Source organism: Chanodichthys erythropterus, chromosome 17, assembly GCF_024489055.1.
Source record: "Chanodichthys erythropterus isolate Z2021 chromosome 17, ASM2448905v1, whole genome shotgun sequence".
NCBI lineage: Eukaryota > Metazoa > Chordata > Actinopteri > Cypriniformes > Xenocyprididae > Chanodichthys > Chanodichthys erythropterus.
In genome coordinates this window covers 14,563,398-14,584,928 of record NC_090237.1, presented here as the reverse complement: position 1 = coordinate 14,584,928, position 21,531 = coordinate 14,563,398, and the positions used below count along the sequence as shown (strand labels likewise).

The window sequence follows — 21,531 nt, the reverse complement described above, 5'->3', positions numbered from 1 at the left end:
ACATACAGGTATAAAGTTTATAAATATATTCATGTATTATAAATATATATATATATATATATATATATATATATATATATATATATATTATATTACATATAAACATAAATATTTTATATATAAATATAAAATTTTTCTTAAATATATACATGAATGTGTTTGTATTTATATATACATAATTATTATACACAGAACACACACATATATATTACGTAAACACAGACTTTTATTTTGTAAACGATTAATCGCGATTAATCGTTGCAGCCCTACTTATAAGTACAATGTAAAAACATTTCTATATAAGTGCATTGTATCAAATGATTCATTTAAATGTTAGTACATAATAGTTAAAGAGACTTAATATAAAGTGGGACCAAAATATTAAGCAGCACGACTGTTTTCAACATTAATAATATGTTTCTTAAGCTGCAAATCAGCATAATAGAATGATTTCTGAAGGCTCAACAATAAAGACTGGAGTAATGATGCTGAAAATTCACAGAAATTAGTTTTTAATTGTAATAATATTTCACAATATTACTGTTTTTACTGTATTTTTGATATAATAAATGCAGCCTTGCTGAGCACTTTTGAAAAAAACATTTGTACGGTACTGTGTATTATAGTGACCAAACACTACTCAATGATAGAGACCCATTTGTAGGATTTAATACATTCATCTTTCATATATGTGTTTTATTGTTCAAGGTATTTGAAATGAAATGGATTTGTACAGCATCATGCAGCTTCAATGTTGAAGGTTATGCTTTACTCTTTGGCATACTGGCCAACAGCAACCAGTAAAGGGAAAAGCCAGTGCCTAAACAGAATCACAAAGAAAAAGAAGACTTGTCTTAATACTGGTATGCACTTTATAGAAACCTAAATAAACCAAAATAAGTAAATCTGAGTTTTCATGATTGACCGTGAGGTTTTGTACCTGCTAATGTGATGGTCATGGTCAAACGGTACAGAAGGACGTCGGTAGTGCCTCCTTTAATGTGGACAGGCAGACCATTATCCTCCTGGAAATGTAGATAAATCACTTGCATTAATTGAGTATGTTTAATCATACAGAAGACAAAAATATATTTGCAGTGGACATGTTTGTTTCTTCAGATATTATTGGATTAATCTCCATCTCTATGCAAATGTAAGTCAGTGCACATTCCTTCTGAACTGATTAAAATTTTGTCGGAGTGTATTTTTGACATGACGTTAGTGTGAAATTCATCTTACCAGGAAAACCTTCTGTTTATCCGGCACCTTGTTTTTCATTTGCCGGACTGTTGTGCTAAACGCCCGGGAGGCTAGACGTGGAAGACTCTGAAAGAGTGAAGGAGAAATAAACTCAAAGGACCAACAGACCTGAGCACAGTCTCATTACACTTTAAGGATGTGAGACATTAAAGCATTTTCAATTGTCTTCAGTCAATCTGAAATGGACAGTTTTATTTTTAACATCCCAAAATCCCAGATAATGTACACAAAGAATTTGGTCCAGCACATTTCACTCAGAAATTGCTAGTGAATTTCACAAACAATTGCAATGAAATGACAAGTAACACAGTGAAATAAACATGACATTTTGAAGTAGAAAAACTGTAAAAGTATTTTCTTGTAAAACTTACTCCTATAATCTAGTTACAACTTCAAAAAATAATTTTTACAGTGAAATAATGGTTCCACTTTATATTAAGTGTCTTTAACTACTATCTTAAATTAATCATTTTATGTAATGTGCTTATCTTGTACATATACTTAATATAATGTGGGACCAAAATAATAATAGTAATTTACATCAGAAATAGTAATAGTATTTCAAAAATAACCTTTTATTTTCCATTCAAGTAATGCAATTTTTTTTTTTATGGGGACAGTTTCTCCCCGATATTGGTGGAATTTTCCGTTATTTATGACAACACTTCCCCGCCATTCTCAGAATTTTCCAGCAATCCATATTTTTACTGTTATATGTAGGGGGTGCTATTACACATCTTCTGAAAGAATACAGAATTTCTCCAAATCCAAAAACAAGCGAAAAAGAAGCAGAAACACATGATTAAAGCATTGCTTACGCACATGTAAACCAACATGATCATTTATTACAAACAGCATGTAAATCAAAACTGCCTTATGTTACTGAATGAAATGTAGACCCAGGATGAGGTATAGGACTGTGTAAGCTTTGGGGGTGTTAAAGGATTAGTTTACTTTCAAATTAAAATTTCCTATATATATAGTGGATTTCAGTGGCCTTCAAACAGTTGAAGTTCAAAATTACAGTTGCAGTGCAGCTTCAAAGGGCTTTAAACGATACTAGACGAGGAATAAGGGTCTTATTTAGTGAAATGATCAGTAAAAAAAATATTTTTTTTACACATTTTAACCATAAATGCTCATCTTGAACTAGCTCTCTTCTTCTTCTCTATTAGAATTCTCTATTAGAAGTCTATTACTGCCTTCCTCAGGTCAAAGTTTGAACTAAATTGTCATATACAATATGTTAGTACAAGTATATAACAATTAGTTCAAACTTTGACCTGAGGAGGGCAGTAATACACTTAGCTGTGAGCATTTATGGTTAAAATGCAGAGGTGTAAAGACCTGAAAACCATACTTGAGTAAAAGTACTGATACCTTGCACCGAAAATGACTCCACTACAAGTTACAAGTAACCAATTCCAATACAACTTGAGTAAAAGTCTTAAAGTATCTGATTTTAACAGTACTTAAGTATTTTACTCATGCTGAATGTAGGCTCAGAGATGCACTAGTCCTCAACACCTGAGAGACATGCCAGTAAAAGTAAGAAACAACTGATTTGTAAGATGAGAAATCAAGTTTATTTTCTAAAATCAAAATAAAATTGAACACCTCATTATTGCAACAAATCAAGGTCGACACAACAACCTTTTAAACGTCTACAAACTCTCAAGTCTCAGTTGAACTCAAGTGGACAAAAAGGTCATAAATAAACCAATATCCTTCAAAACAGTCTTAGTGGATCAATAAAACAATGTTAAGTAGAATTAAATAGTCAAAGTCTACTGTACGTGCTGGTTTGAGCCTTATTACAAGCTGCAGTCAATTCCTCATCTAATAAATCAAACACCTGTCAGCAACTACCTGCTAATGCTCTCACATTCACATACAGAAGCCTTGTTGACAAGTTTGTGTGAGTAAATGCACAAGATAAAGTACCTTCAATGCCCTTAGATGGCAATATTGCTTCTTTATATCAGACAAACTGCTGCAGAAAAAGTTAGCTGCCATGAAAAATGTAATTTGTTATTGCATTACTCATCACAAATGTAGAGGAGTAAAAAGTACATTTACTTGTTCAAAAAAGTAGTCAAGTAGAGAGTAAAAGTTGCCAATATCTTTGATACTCAGTACAACTACAAAGTAGCCAAAAAGATACTTAAGTACAGTAACTAGTTACATTTACTCAAGTACTTTACACCTTTGTTAAAATGTATATAATTTAAAACATTTTTTCAGAAAATGAGCGATGGTTTCTCTAGATAAGACCCTTATTCCTCGTCTGGGATCGTGTAGAACTTTTTGAAGCTGCACTGAAACTGTAATTTTGACCTTCAACCGTTTGGAGGTCATTGAAGTCCACTATAAGGAAAATAATCCTGGAATGTTTTCATCAAAAACCTTAATTTCTTTTCGACTGAAGAAAGAAAGACATGAACATCTTGGATGACATGGGGGTGAGTAAATTATCAGGAAACTTTCATATGAAAGTGAACTAATCCTTTAATAAACTTGATCCATCTTATGTTTTGATCATCGTTCCAAATCTGATCCAGATGCGGTCTATGACAAAAACATGATTTTCTCAGCTTTTTGTCCAAAATGTTGCCTTTTGAAAGAATGCATGAAGCTAGATTTTTTTAAAACAGAGGCTTTCTTTTGATATATATTCATGCAACAAATATTCTGGAGGAAATAATCTCATGATTATTATTTTTTTATTTATTTTTTTTTGTAAAACTGAGCAAAAATGTCGGCACTGAATAGCAACTTTAAAAATAAAAATACTGTCTTATTAGATTAAGACAAGGTCTGTTATTAATATCTGTTGAGGTTTCCAAATTTTAATATTTTGCTTTTCTCAGGCACTCTACTCAGACAAGCACATGCTTGTTCAGAGAACTCAACCTTTTGATATGTTAGTAACATATTTTAATTATGTCAAGAATGAAACATGTGAAAGGAATGTAACATTTTATGGTTCTGAAGGTCAGCTCAGTTCATGTGGCTCAGTTATGCGTTGTGGTTTTAGCCAATTACTGCTCACCAGCACCTGGAACAAACCAATCAGAGTGTAATACGCACTGATGGGTTCGGCTGAGAATGTCCCACCCCTTTTTACTTCACTTTCAACCAGCGTGTGTTTGTCTGCATGTAGGCATGCTAAATGTGGAGAGGCTAATGGTGAAATGACCTCCTGACTGTTCATGAAAAAAAACAGTTGTGTCCGCTTCATATGAGGACACGTTTAAAACAGAAAATGAAGACAAAAGGTTTACAAGCAAACTTCTGATCACTTTAATGCCATGTATAGTACTAGAATTTGATTAGTTTGATTTTTTTACTTTGATTAGTAAAAATGAAAAAAGATTTGTTTGCACAATCAAACAGTTTGGAATAAAAGGACAAACCAATGTTAGTTCATAAAATGCGCTACAGTATCAGGTGACCTTTAAATGAGTCTTTTGTTTAGAGGTCATTTATAGCTATCAGTCATTCAACAGCCACCAAAATGCCAAAGTTTCAATCTTTACCACAACAAAATTACAATTTTTTTTTTCATATCAAAAATAATACTACCATCTAATAACTAGTTTCCCAAACAATGTCTGCAGTACGATGGTCTGAGTATTGTTCTGTGGCGCAGTTCCTGTTTCACAAGTATTTTAGGAGTAGATTCTTCCTGATCACACTTCTACAGCTGTTGGGTTGCTAACCATAGAGAAATAACGAAGAACAGCAGTGTATTTACCAGTAAATGCCTCATGTCCGACGCTGCTCTCTGTTAAGCTTGTTGATTCTTCACTAGTCGGGGCCCTTACAAGGACACACACATATTGCAGTTTTTGAACCGGAGCCAAGTACGGTCAGGTGGGGAAAGACAACCCTGAACAGCCAAGCAACCAGCTGATTCAATACATACAACACTGGACTGCAGAAATAGTAGTAGTCATTTTTTCATGTTTACAAAACATGTTAAAAAAACTTAAAATATATTTTGTTACAAATAGAGCCTATCCAAAAAGGTCATACATATGGGCTGCACATAACTTTTTTGGTCTGGTTCTCAAGGGAGAATCTGGAGATGTTGCTTGGTACTCACATCCTAAAAGCTGTCCTCATCACTTTTCTCTCGACTACTCTCTTCCCTATCTTGTTTTCTCTCAAACATGGTAGATGATGATCTTTTTTTTATTATTATTATTTTTTTTTTTACTAGGGTTAGTTCACCCAAAAATGATGTCATGATGTTAAGCTTGTTGATTCTTCACTAGTCGGGGCCCTGTCATGATGTCACCCTCATGTCGTTCCAAACCCGTAAGACCTCTGTTCATCTTTGGAACATAGTTTAAGATATTTTAGATTTAGTCCGAGAGTTTCCCTCCATTGAAAATGTATGTACGGTAGACTGTCCATGTCCAGAAAGGTAATAAAAACATCATCAAAGTAGTCCATGTGACATCAGTGGGTTAGTTAGAAGTTTTTGAAGCATCAAAAATACATTTTGGTCCAAAAATAACAAAAACTACGACTTTATTCAGCATTGTATTCTCTTCCAGAATCCTTCCATTAAATTGATTCCATTGAACTGATTCCATTGAAATGATTCCATTGAATTGATTCCATTGAATCCTTTCATCTGTCGGCGTTGGTAATGCACTTTTACGTGGTTGTTTTTGGCGATTAGGACATCCTCTACATTTTCTAGAAGCAGAAGTGTTGTTATTTTGTGTAATTTATTTAGAGAAGGCACACCGCTATCTTACTCCGACGAAAGTGACTTGAACGCACCTAACGTTACCGTCGTACACATGACTTCCCACCTCCTAAATGCGAACTTCCCAGGAGGACTCGAACGCACTATGACACACATCCGGTTTCTTTCTCAACTGTTCACTGATGACATAACCGAGAGAATGCTTGCCGAGACAGGTATTTTGACATAATTTTGTGTGTATGTGTCCATTCAAGCGCAAGTAAACACGAAAGAGGAATTAATTTGGTGTTCGAGCGCTCTCTCTCTCTCTCTGCGTGCGCGCGTTTCGGGGGTGTGAGGCTGTGCGCACAGATAACGGCTCGCGAGTCCCGATTTTCGCCTCTTCTTCCGCTTATAAAATCGTTTGAATGTGTTAATTGGCGAGACAAAACACGTCCAAATCATAAACTTTCACTCTATGATGCTTAAATTTAGCAGTTAATCCGCGAATCACATGCGTGCCGAACCGTTGGACCTTATCCATTCGGATCACGGATTAACTGCGATCCGCTGCACACCTAATATGTAAAGAACACACTTATCATCATAATTGCTATCTTACCAGAGAAAAATCATACTCCAGTAAGTGAACGTGTCCCGGTGTAACGGTCTTCAAAAATGTAGTGATGGCCGATTTCGAAACACTGCTTCATGAAGCTCCGAAGCTTCATGAATCTTTTTGTTTCGAATCAGTGATTCGGAGCGTGTATCAAACTACCAAAGTCACGTGATTTTAGTAAACGAGGCTTCATCACCGTTTCGAAACAGTTCGAAATTTCAATGGTTCACCAACAGAGGGCGATGATAAAGTGAGCCCATGAATCATGCAAGACAAGTGTCTAGGGCTTTACCCTATGGTTTTACCTGATCTCCGATCAGTTTTATACAGTTGTACATGTTTTAATTATACATTAGAATAATTAAAATGAATAATGTTAGTTATTAATCTCTTATTGGCCTGTTTAGCTTGAGCCATGGAACAGAGAAACAAGCCTTTAAAATTGATAAAAGAACACAAATTATACAGACACTCTATATTTAATCTTATTAGATGATTAGTTAATTCCATTTAATTGATTTTACTTTAAATAAACCTTTTGCAATACATTTGTTAAAGTGTATTTTTAATGCATGTTTGGCCTGAGTTTTGTTGGATTTGCACTGCTCTGACCACTAGGGGTCCCCGTGGAGACGGGTGTCAGATTGTTTCGAAGCCTCGAATCATTACGGCACATTTGATTCAACTGCTTCAGTGTTTCATGAAGCCTCGATCTGCCCATCACTACAAAAATGTTGGTACTCAAAAGTGCTTCCCTCCATGTTTTCTGGTGCATATCGTTTATTTTTACCACACATGCGCACCTGCGTAGCACTTATGTGCACCCCTGCTAACTACCCTCCTAATCGGAAAGCTAAAGGGTTAGTTCCAGTGTTGTGGGTAACGCATTACAAGTAACTTGAGTTACGTAATCAGATTACTTTTTCAAGTAACTACAGTAACGTGTTTCAGTTCACAACAAAATATCTAAGTTACTTTTTCACATTTATTGACTAACACCTCTCCTGTCCCCATGATGAGAGAAATAAAGTGCAGAGGCGTTGTGTGCTGTGTATGTAAACATGATGGTTATTGTAGTTCTAGACTAAATGTGAACATGCATTTACTCATCTCACTTGCACAAAAACATTCAGTATTACTCAAAATGAATAAAAACAGTGAAATGCAATCTCAGAATTTTATGTAAACCTGTAATAATTAACTATATTAAATTATGCAAATATACTTTATGTATTTAATCTCACTTTATTAACCAATGTCTGTGCTGCTGACCTTCAATGATCCAATTCAACTATACTAATAAGAAAAATTACTTTAGATTAGATTTAATCTATTCTTCTTTAATCCAGAATGACAGCACAGCCATAGACTGTAAACAAAAAATAGGAGCATGGCTGAGGTTTGTTTGAGCTGCGCCCTCTACTGGTGTAAATATGCATTTCCTTCAGCTTGAGGCTTATTCATTTTAATTTTGGTGTGAAAAGTATGGGGTCAGATTCCCGCCAATTGTATTGCAGTCACGGATCAAAAAATAATAAACGTGAATCACAAATTTAAAAACACATATAAAAATATATAGCACAAACTTAAAAAAATAATGCAAAATGATCGGAATGGCAAAGAACATGGTCACGGATCAAAATATAATAAGCGTAAATCGAAAAATTAAAAGCACATTTAAAAAAATAACAAGCATGAATCAAAACTTTAAACACATTAAAAATGATATTGCACAAATCGTAAACTTGTGTTTTCCTTGCTTTTATTACTCTTTTCTTTCTGCTCTCTTTACATTTTCTGCTTATATTTTACTCTTTTGTGCGCTTGTGCAGTTTTTCTCTTTGCTCTTCTTTCTACGTTCTGCTCTTGCTTTTCCAAATGTTGCAGTTCGAGTTTCATGTAAATTAGGCTGGGCTTAAGCGCCACCATTGGTCCACTAGTTCTAGATGGACAGCTCCTCCTCTAGCCAATCAATCGAAGGGAGGGAGATGACATCACTTCAATGCGACTCATGGCTACTGATGCTCACACTCATACAGGAGAAGATAACCATCACAGCTGGCAATTTCCGAGCTGTGGTAAGCTCTTTCTGTTGCAGGACACTGTTATAATGTATATATATATTCATTATAACATATGTTCATATGTACCTTCATACATATGTACCTGCAACTCGACCTGTCACCGGTATATAGGCTACTTCTACCTGGACAATCTTTTATTGTTAAATTTACCATCCTAACGACAACCTGTCACAGTTGTGCCTGTCTGACGATCTATCATTGTTATATTAATCTTTAATGCACCTACAACTGGACTTGGCACCGTGAAACGCAGAGTCCACCATGCAGCAGCCTCACAACATCACTCTTATGTGTGCCTGGCTCGTCTATACCTGTTATGTTACTGTTAGATATTTTTAGTATTCATACAATAATATTAATAATAATATGCTTGCTTGTTGTCTCTTTTATTCCTGTCTTTTGCACAAGAGAATATAACATATGAAACCTACCTTATAGGCTAATATATTTGCTCGTGAATTACATTTAAAGTAAGATATGCCATGGCAATTGTTTAGATCAGTAGTTCCCAAACTGGGGTACGTGAGGTGACAGAGGGGTAACGTTACGCGAACAAAATGCAGAATTTTGCCATTCATTTAATTCTTCTCTACATTAAAATAACATTAAAACTGATCATGTATTTTCTAACAGGTACAATATGCCATATGACATCCAATCAAAATACCACATCTTTTGCGGTCAAATCTGACAGAGTCCATTTCCACATGCAGCGCACATATGGGTGCATAGCCAGTATAGGTTGCGTGGGGAGTCTGCAGCCTGAGCAAAACGTGCAACATACTGCCATTCTGTACCTGCAGATTTAACACTTACTAGCACGAAGAACAATAGCCTGGCACAAAACGGGCTTAAATATCAATTTAAGATTCAAACTCTTGATACAAAACATAGCCTACCTTTTGTGAGTTCTTGTTTTTAATGTTGATAATATTATATGAGCAAGAAAGCAAATCCAAATATCCACACAACAGTTCAACAAACAAAGGGGTAATATTAAGTGTTATTCTTCACAGTATTGTCAGTATTTGCTCTATTTTGCAACGAAAACAACAGCAGGATTACAACACAGCAGTGCTTCGAGAACGAATCTGCAACTTTGAATGAATTGTTCGTGAAAGTCATGATTCATTCATAAATACAGCCACTTGCTTCTTTGAATGAATGACTCGATGACTCAGGCATTAAGACAGTGACTTACCGCCATCTACTGGCGGTTTTAGTATTTAAAATAATCACTTTTCACGTTTTTAGCATTGCATATTTCTCTATTGAACATTTTTTAATTTAAAACATTATTATTGTTGTAAAGGTATTCATAAAGATCAAAACTGCACTAGAAAGTCAATTTAGGGGGCAAATATTGTACCTTAATGGAAAATTTACAATCTAAGTGGAAGAGAGGGGGTACGCAGAAGGATGGTAAGTGTCTCAGGGGTACTCCACTCTGAAAAGTTTGGGAACCACTGGTTTAGATCATCGTATGTTGCTCGTAATAGTAAACTGTGCATATTTTGTCATGTATTTTCCTGTAAACAGATTTATAGATTGTCTTCCATGTACAGTATGTCATTGACACGGGTGTTGGTTTATGAATTTGATCACATTTTAACACTGAGATTATAAAATTATAAAGTTAAGCAATAGTCTTCACATCAGTGTTTTCCCCAATATTAGAGCAATTGCAAATGTTTATTGACCTGTTGTATAAATCAATATAGCTATAAGTTAATTTTGAATGTGTTTTTGCACTATTTTAATGAAAGGAGTATCAAACAAAGTCACAGCAGAACAGCTTCGCTCGTCTCTGAGCAACACAGCAGTGTTTCATTAATGAATTCCTGATTTGAACGAGAAGTTTGAATGAACTTTTCGCCACCTACATATCTGTATCTGTAATTTTGTTTTTATTTAAAACATTAATCTTATAGTATTGTGCAATTATGTAGTTATGTAATTAAACACAATAAATGTGTGAATAAATCACTGCATATCAAATCCACCTGGTTTCTGTAACTATCTTCTCTGTAACACTATCGTAGTCAATGCAGAGATGATACATTCAGTCTTAGAATTAATTTACCTATGATCGTTTAAAAACAATTAAGAAATATATTAGCTACAGTAGCCTTAGCATATTAGCACCATGAGCCAAGTAATATTTTAACACCAAATACCATATATTATGAACATAAAGATTAACAATCATAAGTAGACTGCACAATAAAAAGACTATCTCAAAAAGAGGAATTATTTGTCCATAGTTCAGATAACTTTACAGATTGAAAGTCCTTGTAAAGTTTCAGATTAAACTGTTATCTTCTCCTGTATGAGTGTGAGCATCAGTATGGGTCGCATCGAAGTGATGTCATCTCCCTCCCTTCTATTGATTGGCTAGAGGAGGAGCTGTCCATCTAGAACTAGTGGACCAATGGTGGCGCTTAAATCCATCCTAATTTACATGAAACTCGAACTGCAACATTTGGAAAAGCAAGAGCAGAACGTAGAAAGAAGAGCAAAGAGAAAAACTGCACAAGCGCACAAAAGAGTAAAATATAAGCAGAAAATGTAAAGAGAGCAGAAAGAAAAGAGTAATAAAAGCAAGGAAAACAACTTTTAAGAACGCATAAACACAAGTTTAAGATTTGTGCAATAACATTTTTAATGTGTTTAAAGTTTTGATTCATGCTTGTTATGTTTTTTAAATGTGCTTTTAATTTTTCGATTTACGCTTATTATATTTTGATCCGTGACCATGTTCTTTGCCATTCCGATCATTTTGCATTATTTTTTTTTAAGTTTGTGCTATATATTTTTACATGTGTTATACATGTGGTATTATTTTTTTGATCCGTGACCGCAATACTATTGGCGGGAATCTGATCCAATAGAAAAGGGCCTTAACATTTACCAAAAATAGAACTTTTATTGTTGGTATTAAAAAACAAACAAGCAAGACCAGAAAAAGTAACACATTACTTTTCATAAAAAGTAACTAAGTAACACAATTGGGTACTTTTTAGGGAGTAACGCAATATTTTAATGCATTACATTTAAAAATAACTTTCCCCAACACTGGTTAGTTCACCCAAAAATGAAAAAAAAAATGTCATTCTCTTATGCTGTTTACATTTAATGCTTTCAGGTTCTATGTCAGAATGCCGGCTCAGTATAACCTGGAAGCGCTGAACATAAACAGCGCTTGAGAATGACACAGAAGAGAGGATATTGTTGAATACAGTCATTATTTTTGTTTAGTTTTTGCACACAAAAATATTCTCGTTGCTTCATAACATTAAGGTTGAACCACTGCAGTCACTTTGTAGTTTAGTACCTTCCTAGACCTTGAAATTAGTGGTTATTTTGCTATCATATACCTCTCGGATTAAATATCTTAATTTGTGTTCTGAAGATGAATGAAAGTCTTACAGGTGTGGAACGACATGAGGGTGAGTAATTAATGACAGAATTTTGGGGTGAGCTAACCCTTTAAAGATTAGCACAAATAATATTTGTTTGTTTATCTCAAGAATGTGCATAATTTCTATAACAGATAAGCTGTTATGACATGCAATGCTTATCATTTTAAAGGAGTCATAACTTTTGGTTGGACTTTACCACAACTATTTTGCAACTTCACCATATGTTACATTATTTAAAATTCAATTCAATTAATAGTATATTAAAAATAATGTAATATTTTGCAGTTTCACTTACCTTCAAAAATAAAATTAATCAAAAAATAAAATAATGAAATAATAGCCATCAGACAAATAAGCATTTAATTTTTTAATATATTTTATACCTTGATTTTTTTTTTTTAAATATAATTTCCTATTACATTAGCTTTAGATGGTTTGCATCCATCAAAGGAAAATTTAAGGTGAAATTTTAAGGTAAAATAATATACATATTTTGTATTATGCCAGAATGTGCATATTTAATAAAAGGATTTTTAATTTAAAGACATTTTAAATAGCTTAATAAGTAAACATTTCAGCCTGTTCGCCCTAAAGTGGGTTACAGATAACTTACAGATGAGACATAATTAGTCTTTCTCAAATTCTCCCTAATCATAGTGCATTGCAGTATCACTTCCTTTTCTTAGGTGCGCAAACATAAAACAACCTCTAGTTACGTTTCGCTTCTGCATTAAACTGGGGAAAGGAAACTGAAGCTGGCACTCTGTCACAAGATTTCAGAACTGCCAGATCAACATGAGCTATGGTAAGTATTTTCTAATAAGAGCTATATATAAACCTCAGACTCCAGTTGTTTTGAATCCTATACATAGACTTAAACTGTATTTCAGACAAACACATCCTCTGGGCCTGCACCGCTGCTCTGGTCACTGGTTGGGTCCTCACGTATGATAACGGACTCTGCTCTGGGAATGTCACGAGGCAGTAAGACACAAATATTTTTTTAAATTAATAAATCACTGTACGTTTAGTTTCTGACTAGCAGGGATCAGCAGTAATTTATCTTTCAAATATTTAAATACTGTAAATGCGCACAATGAAATAGACAAAAATAGAATGTAAATAAACAGGAATGCAGAATGTTTAAAGATAAATGCATTGCTGCTATGTGTAAAGTGGCTCAGGAAAAAGAAAGATGCTTTTTCATTTTCAGCTCATGCAACTGGACTTGTATGCAGCTCACTCTTCAGTGGCCTGGGAGTTTCTGTATAGTATGTCATTATATTTTATATATTACAACAGTGCTAGATAACTTTACACAAGACTCCATTGCAATCCACCTGAAATTATGTGAAGCGTATAACTGATATTGATAATGAAAACCAATCGTGAACTCTGCCTTTCATGTTGCACATGCTGTCACTTCTACTCAACAAGATTGTTCATATTTTCCCATCCTCCAGGGTCTTAACAACAAAACCATTTGCCAAATACCTCAGACTGTTTCCAACTGGACCATACATGGCCTTTGGTAAGAAATTCAGTGACTGTCCTCACTTCTGTTGATCTGAAATCTAAAAAACCCTGGTTAAAAATCAAAATACTTCACAGGAACATTCTGTATTTTTTGGCAGCGGCTATTTACACTAATTGCAAATAGCTGTAGATGTTATTTATACTATGTGAAAATAGCAATATATTCTCTTTACACTAGGTAGCAGCATTTTCCTAGCGATATTTAAAAATAGCGATAGATTCTATTTACACCATGATAAAGTATCATTTCTTTGCAATAAGAGTAAATAGTAATTAGATCCAATATACTTTGTATTGGCAGATACCATTTGCACCTCAGTATTTTTGTACATTAACAGGATGCAATAGTATCATAGAGTGTAAATGTATGTTTACTTGTTAATGCTGCACCAATGTAGACATTGAAATCTACAGTACATGTCTTTTTTAAAATTGAGTGGCCCAAACAGACGGAGCTAGTGTAAATAGTGTTTGCCAACAAGGGACGCGGTTTGCACTTAGTGTAAATAGACACTCCGTTTCGGCTTTATTGTTTCTTATATTACTAATTTCTTTATTTTTATATCTTAAGATTTTTTTCTGATGAATACTGTATATTTAACTGTGTTTTTCGAATGACTCTTAGGCCTATGCGTACAGGTCACTGCTGTGACTGCTGGCCGGTATTTCATTCCCATCTTCAGGTAAAAATGCCTCAGTCTTCTTTATGTTTGTTTATTTTTTTATTATTTTAAAAAGTGAAATATAAAATTTGAATGATCTTGTTTATGTTCAGGAAATTGAGTCTGAACTCATTCAGCTCTGGCCATCATTTCTAAAAGGACAACGCTACTTCTCCTTCTGGTAAACATGACTTATGATCTTTTCATGTTTTATTATTTGTGCTTTGTTAAATATGGAGTCGTTCTACTTAAGATAATTTAAAAAGGAGCAAGCAAAGTTGAGCATAAGTGATGTCCATCACAAATGCACATTCATATCATTGATATAAATGTTTTATTTTTCTTCTTCTTAATAACATTTAGATATTTAAAGTATTTAAATTGAATTTAACATAGTCTGTTAAAATATTGCATTATTCCCTAAAAAAGATACTAATTGTGTTACTTAGTTACTTGTTTTATGGAAAGTAAGGTTACGTTACTTTTGCGTTACTTTTTCTCACCTGGGCTGGGCTTGCTTGTTTGTTTTTAATGACAAAAAGTTCTATTTTTGGCAAATGTAAAGGCATTTTCACACCAAAAGTGAAATGAATAAGCCTCAAGCTGAAGGAAATGCAAATTCAAGCCTGTACAATAGAGGGCGCAGCTCAAACAAACCTTTCAGATGTGCTGCCGTTCTGGATTGCAGAAGAATAGGATGCAGGAGAAAAAAGTTCAACACACTTACTTCAGAAAAAAAATATTAAAATGAAACACAAATGTGATGTTTAACTAAAGTCATTTTTGCTTATTAGTACGGTTAAATTAGATCATCAAACGTCAGCAGCAAAGACATTGATTAATAAAGTGAGATTAAATACATAAAGTATATTTGTGTAAATTAACATATTTAATTATTGCAGGTTTGCAGAATAATCTGAGTTTGTATTTCACTTTTTCATTTTGAGGAATACTGAATCTGTTTTTGTGCAAGTGAGATGAGTAAAGGTATGCTCACATTCGTTTAGAACTACAATAACGATCAACTTTACGCACACAACGTCTTTGCACTTACTCCCGATTTCTCTCAACATGGGGACAAGAGAGCTGTCAGTTAACAAATGGAAAACTTGCATTATACTTATTTGAAAAAGTAACTCAGATATTTTTCTGTAAATTTAAAAGTAATGTGTTACTTTACTAGTTACTTGAATAAAGCAATCTGATCACATAACTTTATTACTTGTTACCCCTAACACTGGCCATCTGTACTACCGTTAACTCTTTCTCTGACAAGAGGATTTGATGGGACCTGTTTTCCTGTTCGTTCATGTGATGTTCGGCATAAAACCTGTGTCTTAAAGCTTGAAGCATAATAATAACACTTCTCCACAGTAAAGGTGCTGTCACATTTACCATTACTTGGAAAAAATTCACGTCTAGTCATTCCGGTTATTGAGATTTTGTGCAGTTTTCACTCACGTTCAAGTTTGTCATGCTAATTATTTCACCTTGCTGGCCAACAGAAAGAGCTGGTTTAATGATGACTTTTGTTTAAGCAGTGAAATGTTGCTTCTTAAATGTATTAAATTATATATCTCTATGCTATTGACAATGGGCAATGGACATTTTCAATCCAAAATAAAAGCCCCACCCCATTTTTTTTTTTTTTTTTTTTTGATTTGTATATACATTTCTTGTTTATAACTTCTGTTTCATGCTTATTTTGATTAAAGATATATATATATATATATATATATATATATATATATATAAGGTACTCGAGGCTGTGCTGTATCACGAATAAATCGCGGCTGAAGGGCGTTGTTAGGCATGACATTGTACCTCATTGCTTTGAGAAAACAGTTACCACATAATACAAATATTAAAGCCAAAAAAAATGCAACTTTCATGAAGTAAATCTTTACTAAAACCCTTCCTTCCACCAGAAAAAAATAGTCCCTGACCGTGAACTGAAACAGAAGTTACATTATTTCACCATTAGATGGCAGAAAAGACTGTCTTTATGAGTGAGTTGCTCATTAGCAAAGACTTTTATATTGAAAAGACTGAATTGTTGTGAACACGGAACAAGACGCAACTGACAAATGCTTTGACTAGCGCTGTCAGTCACGGGAAAACCCCTTAACTGTTAAAAGGACAAGATAATACATCGGACATTTAAATAGATATTTTATTATGAACATAGGACTGACCTGAAGAAAAATGCTAAATGGAAGGTAATAAACTCGTCATAGCCATGTTTTATTGTGAATAAAACACAGCTATTGACCAATCAGCATCAAGGATAGGAACTAACCGTTTTATAAATAAATAAATAAATGTGTATGTGTGTGTGCACGTGTAAATCATTTATAATAAATACTGCAATATTCCCTTAAAAAAAATAAGAATTGTCATTAATTTCACAGTGACTTTAAGGCCACTTGTGAGAACGTGTATTTAAGCAGAACAGAGTGAACAGAAAATGAAGAGCATTTTAAACTTTGTGATTTCTGGTGTGTCTGTTAGCAGCTCAAGTATATTTCCCACCTCTGATAAGTGATTGTGATTGATTTGGTTTGGCAGGAGGGAGGAATGGATTAAACATGGGACTTGTGCAGGCTGTGAGGAGAGCATGGGTTCACCGGTTCTTTATTTCCAAGTCGCCGTCAAGCTTCGGAAACTCTTTGACATTGAAAGGTGGGTGTTATCAGCACATATTGCAGGATATCATCTTATCATGAGCTCATCTATTTCCACAAAATTCCATTTTTTGTAGTGTCTTGGAAAGCGTTGGAATCAAAACATCATGTGATGTGTCTTACAAGGTACATTTATTAGATTGGCCATTAATCATGATGTATCAGATTTATTGTTTAAATAACACTTCATCAATCTTTCCATTATGTGATCTGCAGCCTGAGGACATACGCGGAGCCCTGACCCCGCTGCTTGGAACTGACTATGATTTGCAATGTGTGACAGACAGCAAGGTGCGTGAAGCAGTTTTAAATCATATTTAAAAGTATTCAGTAAAAAACAAGTTGGTTTAAACAACCAATTCAAGAAAAAATATTGAGAAATTCAAGAAAATGTTGATTTTGCTTTTAATAGCAATCACCTGAATGATCCCGATTTTGATTTTTAAAGTCGGCATATATTCATATATTAGCATATTTGTTGAGAATTTCACAAATATGAAAGAAAAAAATACATTATAATGGAAATATACTGAGATGAATTGGAAAATCTGTATCAACACCCAGCCCAAATCATATAAATGAATAATAATAAAATATATATATATGGTTTTCTAAGAGTGGAAAGGGAGGCATGACTCCTGCTGTAACTTTACCTGCGGGTGTCGCTGTTGGGCAGTGTTCTTTAAGACATACGAGTGACATGCTCTTTTTAATGTCATAATTTGTAATATTTGTGTTGTCTTATATGTAATATGGATTATTTTCTCATATATTTTTTGAGGAGGCACTGCCTCCCTTGCTTCCTATACATATATATATATATATATATATATATATATATATATATATATATATATATAAAATGTGACATATATTCAATACTAAACCCAAAAGCATAATGGTCCTTTTACTTTTTAGGGTCGTGAAGCGTGGATGCAGCTGAAGATCCATCTCTTCAGGAACCAAACCCTTGGATGCCACAAACAAGAACAAGAGGAAAAGTTCAATACATTGGCGTGGTTTAACAGCCCAGCACATCTCTGTCCAAAGAACGCCTCCATTTTTTATGTTCCAATCAACTATGAAAATCCTCATGAGCCCTGTAACTAAGAGAAGCTGTAGCTATAAACTTTAACTATGTTCTCATGTTTGTCTATCCTTTCAGTTCTCAGACCTGCATTTGTTTAAAAAAAATACTATATAATTCCTAAAGTATTCAAACTTTGTGTTTTTCCCCATTAGTAAAAAAACAAAAACAAAAAATATCCAAATCACAGGGGTGTTTTGAAAGACCTTTAATGCACTCAGAATATACACCAATTGTCAATGACATTAAAGGTTCAGAATGGACCATGATGTTGAATAAACTTCAAACTAGTGGCGCAGGGCACAGCGCTTTGACTCCTCTGCTGGAGCTCAAATCACTCGCAAGTGAATAAAAATGGAATTCCTCTTTATGGTTGATGTTCTAAATATTGGCAGGCAGTAAAAGGGTTTAAAATGAACGGTCAACAGCTATTAAATATTTCATGCGAATGCTCAGGATGGATGGATTTTGGAACTCACAGTTCACATTTTATTTGACATGGAATCAATTTGCCAAAAAGTACGTTTCTACACCACAGAAGAAACAGAAAATAGGACTATCCACTAAAATCTGCAACTAATTAAAAAAAAAAAAAAAAAAAAAAAAAAAAAAAGCTCACTGAAACTGACTTATCTGCAGCATCTGCATTCAAATAGCAAAATGTTTAAATGTGTGGTTTTCTTCACACTTCCAATTTCCCAAGGAAGCGGAGATTGAGAATCTTCAGTTGCTCATCCAGTTCCATTCTAACAATGCCGTCTTCACCATCAATACTGAGCAGGACTCCTGTGGCCTCCCTGTCCTCTCCCAGAATCACTTTCACCTGAAGAGCACACATTCATATTCATTTCAGAGAAACATTTTTCCAAACGTTACAACAAATGATTATGACACACACACATAACCACAAGGTTCAAACCACGAGTGTTTCTCCAGTGAATTTGGCACATGTGGTTCAGCAGGAGGAGCGACGTGCTTAAATCTAAGTGATATTCTGTGTGGCTCTGCTTTATTTTCTAAACTCTACATTGCTCACGCCTTATATGGCAATATAGCTGCATAGATGAGGAAAAAAGATAATGGAGACAAGCAAACATTGGGCTGGTTGATTCTCTTCACTTCAGTGTCTGAGGCATGGATTTAATTCACAAGTGATTAAAAAGGTGAATATGTGCTTAATTGGTTCTTGCAGCTGTTACTTTCATGGTTATGGTTTTGCTGTTACACTGCATATTGAATGTTTAACATTCATTGTGCTGCTTAAAAATGAACAAAAATGTATGTATATAGTGGATCATAATTATCTTGCTATCATATTTAGTAGATTGGGAAATGGCTCCATAAGTTCAGTAGTACCTTGTTGTTTTTGGTTGGTGTAACAGGTTCCAGGTGTTCACTTGAAATACTAACAACCTTCTCGATGTCTTGCAGGAAAACTGAGCACATCCCCCCCTGTGTGAAAGAAGAAAGATTTTTTTTCCCACGGATGAAATACTATGTTTCAGGGCAAAGTTGTGACACCTCAATGTGTTAGATAAAAATGAAAAGGGAGTAAAACATAATACATGGACACACCTAATCCATGTACAAAAATCAGCCCCGAGCACCTCAACATTACAGAATATGCAAATCCAAAACTCACATGCTTCTGCGTGTGGAATCTTGCCGACAGTCTCGGCACATCCACTTTTCAAAACATTTAACAATAAAAACTTGACTCACTGTGACACTGCGAATGATGCCGGTCTGATTGATGACACCTCCATCCAGGAATGTGTCTTTCACACGCACCATGATATCTGTGGTGACCCAGTCATTGGAGGACTGGTCGATGTTAGATCCAGGGGTGTGAGGGTTGTAGCCTCCCGGAGATGGAGCTCCAGGAGTCATTGGACTGTACCCTACCGGACTGGGACTTGGACTAGCCTGAGGAGCACATGGAGCACAATTCAATACTGATTTTATGCAGTCGATTTATTCAAATAAAGAAGACTTGTTGCTCTAAGCTAGTGATGCACTGGAATTGCAGCAATTGAAAATATTCAGCTGAAACAAAAATAAGTTTGCAGTTTCAGCCGTTTAGGAATGCCTGAAATCATGGGCCAAAACAGTGCCGTTTAATTAGCTTTTCTCCTGTAGCTGCATTTCCATTACCCTTCAAATTAGGCAACCTGAATCTGCAAATTGAAAATACGGCCAATTTTGGGCAAAAACTCCCATATATTGCAATAAAATTATGCTCACATGAGGTGGTTTTTCAGGCTTTTCAAAAAAGGAATATTTTGCAAAACTGCAATGGGAACCGTTTTTTCGCATTTACAGGACACCTGGCATTTGTAAAAGTCGGTCATACTTTAAGGCGGTATGTTGAGATACGAAGACGAGGCAGAGTTCTTTATTAAACTACTCTAAAAAGACAAAAGAATTACAGGAATACTGGATTCTATACAACAAATACATGCCACAATTTATCAAGATCTTGAAGCAGGTCGGAGGAAGAAACACCCAGAAACACCTCTTTTATTGCCATTAATGCCTTGATAACACGCCTACGTCTCCTTAGATTAAAAATAATGGCTAGTGCAGTGGCTGCGATATACTTGAACCTACTAACGTCCGTTGCCATGATTTTTGGAACGACTTATGGCGAGAGGAAATTACGTTTTAGTCGCATAACATCGGTTAATGGAAACAGTCTTTTCACAATAGTTTATCATTGACATTTAGAAAATATCGCAAAGGTTTTGTGCAAATCTGTAATGGAAACCCAGCTAGTGTGTATTTTGTGCACACAACATGGATAAGCTACAGCAGGTAAACATGCACTATAGAGCTGGCTTGACAATTGTTCTTCATTTTGATTAGCTAATTCTTAAATCCCAAAATTGATATTTGAGTCTATGCTGTTTTCAGTTGAACATGAACCCATCCAAGAATCACAAAAAACTTTGTGCTTTGCAAACATAACTCTCCAAGTAAAATAGTGCTGAACTTTATTACACACACACACACACACAAAAAAAACAACAGTAATGAATCATGAAAAAGTATTGTACTTTTTAAATAAAAATGAATATATTAATTATACCTTGATCATTCATGTTAGTTCATAGTACATAAATGTTAACAGATAACTTTAATTTACTAATGCATTTTTTTTTAAATTTTGTCAAATTAAAGTTCCCCATTATGGTTTTTTCAAATTACCTTTAATGCAGTTTGTAATACAGCTGTCTGTGAATATAAACGGTCTGCAAAGTTGTAAAGTCGAAAGTGCACAATAAGTAATGTCTCCCAAAATAAATAATAAATCGACTCTGAACAGTTGTCAGGAATTTTAGTCTATTTGCATAATGCCCACCTACGGTCTTCGTTGGCTGCCCGCAAAAAACATCTACTTTGACCTGCCCTAGCTGGTTTGTGTTGTGTACATGTCGAGAAGAGGCTGTTTTATGCTCTGCAAAAGCAAATTCTC

At 34.5% G+C, this 21,531-nt stretch overlaps 3 protein-coding genes across 4 annotated transcripts in view; 1 reads left to right on the top strand and 2 right to left on the bottom strand.

Annotated features, from left to right (window-relative positions):
* Positions 1-647: 647 nt before the first annotated feature.
* cox7a1 (cytochrome c oxidase subunit 7A1) lies at positions 648-5,146 on the bottom strand. Its single transcript, XM_067365320.1, has 4 exons — positions 5,018-5,146; positions 1,240-1,326; positions 941-1,025; positions 648-820 (listed from the first exon to the last, which is right to left on the bottom strand). Exons 1-4 carry the CDS (start codon positions 5,030-5,032, stop codon positions 762-764), a joined length of 246 nt encoding a protein of 81 aa, XP_067221421.1. The 5' UTR covers positions 5,033-5,146; the 3' UTR covers positions 648-761.
* A 7,660-nt stretch (positions 5,147-12,806) lies between these two features.
* rnaset2l (ribonuclease T2, like) lies at positions 12,807-18,669 on the top strand. Its single transcript, XM_067364845.1, has 10 exons — positions 12,807-12,892; positions 12,978-13,071; positions 13,301-13,358; positions 13,551-13,618; positions 14,249-14,306; positions 14,399-14,466; positions 16,854-16,967; positions 17,047-17,095; positions 17,186-17,260; positions 17,888-18,669. The coding sequence occupies exons 1-10, from the start codon at positions 12,883-12,885 to the stop codon at positions 18,077-18,079; spliced, it is 786 nt and encodes a 261-aa protein (XP_067220946.1). The 5' UTR covers positions 12,807-12,882; the 3' UTR covers positions 18,080-18,669.
* The window catches only part of supt5h (SPT5 homolog, DSIF elongation factor subunit), a 23,290-nt gene continuing 20,051 nt past the window's right edge, over positions 18,293-21,531 (bottom strand). For both annotated transcript variants that reach the window (XM_067364842.1, XM_067364844.1), the window contains exons 28-30: positions 19,779-19,982; positions 19,413-19,508; positions 18,293-18,879 (exon numbers count right to left, since the gene is read on the bottom strand). In XM_067364842.1, the coding sequence (XP_067220943.1) occupies positions 18,739-18,879; positions 19,413-19,508; positions 19,779-19,982 (441 nt within the window). In that variant the 3' untranslated portion in view covers positions 18,293-18,738. The remainder of the gene's footprint in view (positions 18,880-19,412; positions 19,509-19,778; positions 19,983-21,531) is intronic.

Bases quoted from the DNA above. Each gene is read 5' to 3' on its own strand.
- cox7a1 (XM_067365320.1), bottom strand. The intron at 1,026-1,239 runs GTAAGATGAATT...CTACATTTCCAG, and splicing joins ATAAACAGAAGGTTTTCCTG to GAGGATAATGGTCTGCCTGT. The intron at 821-940 runs GTACAAAACCTC...GATTCTGTTTAG, and splicing joins CATGACCATCACATTAGCAG to GCACTGGCTTTTCCCTTTAC.
- rnaset2l (XM_067364845.1), top strand. The intron at 14,467-16,853 runs GTAAACATGACT...TTGGTTTGGCAG, and splicing joins CAACGCTACTTCTCCTTCTG to GAGGGAGGAATGGATTAAAC. The intron at 17,096-17,185 runs GTACATTTATTA...TGTGATCTGCAG, and splicing joins CATGTGATGTGTCTTACAAG to CCTGAGGACATACGCGGAGC.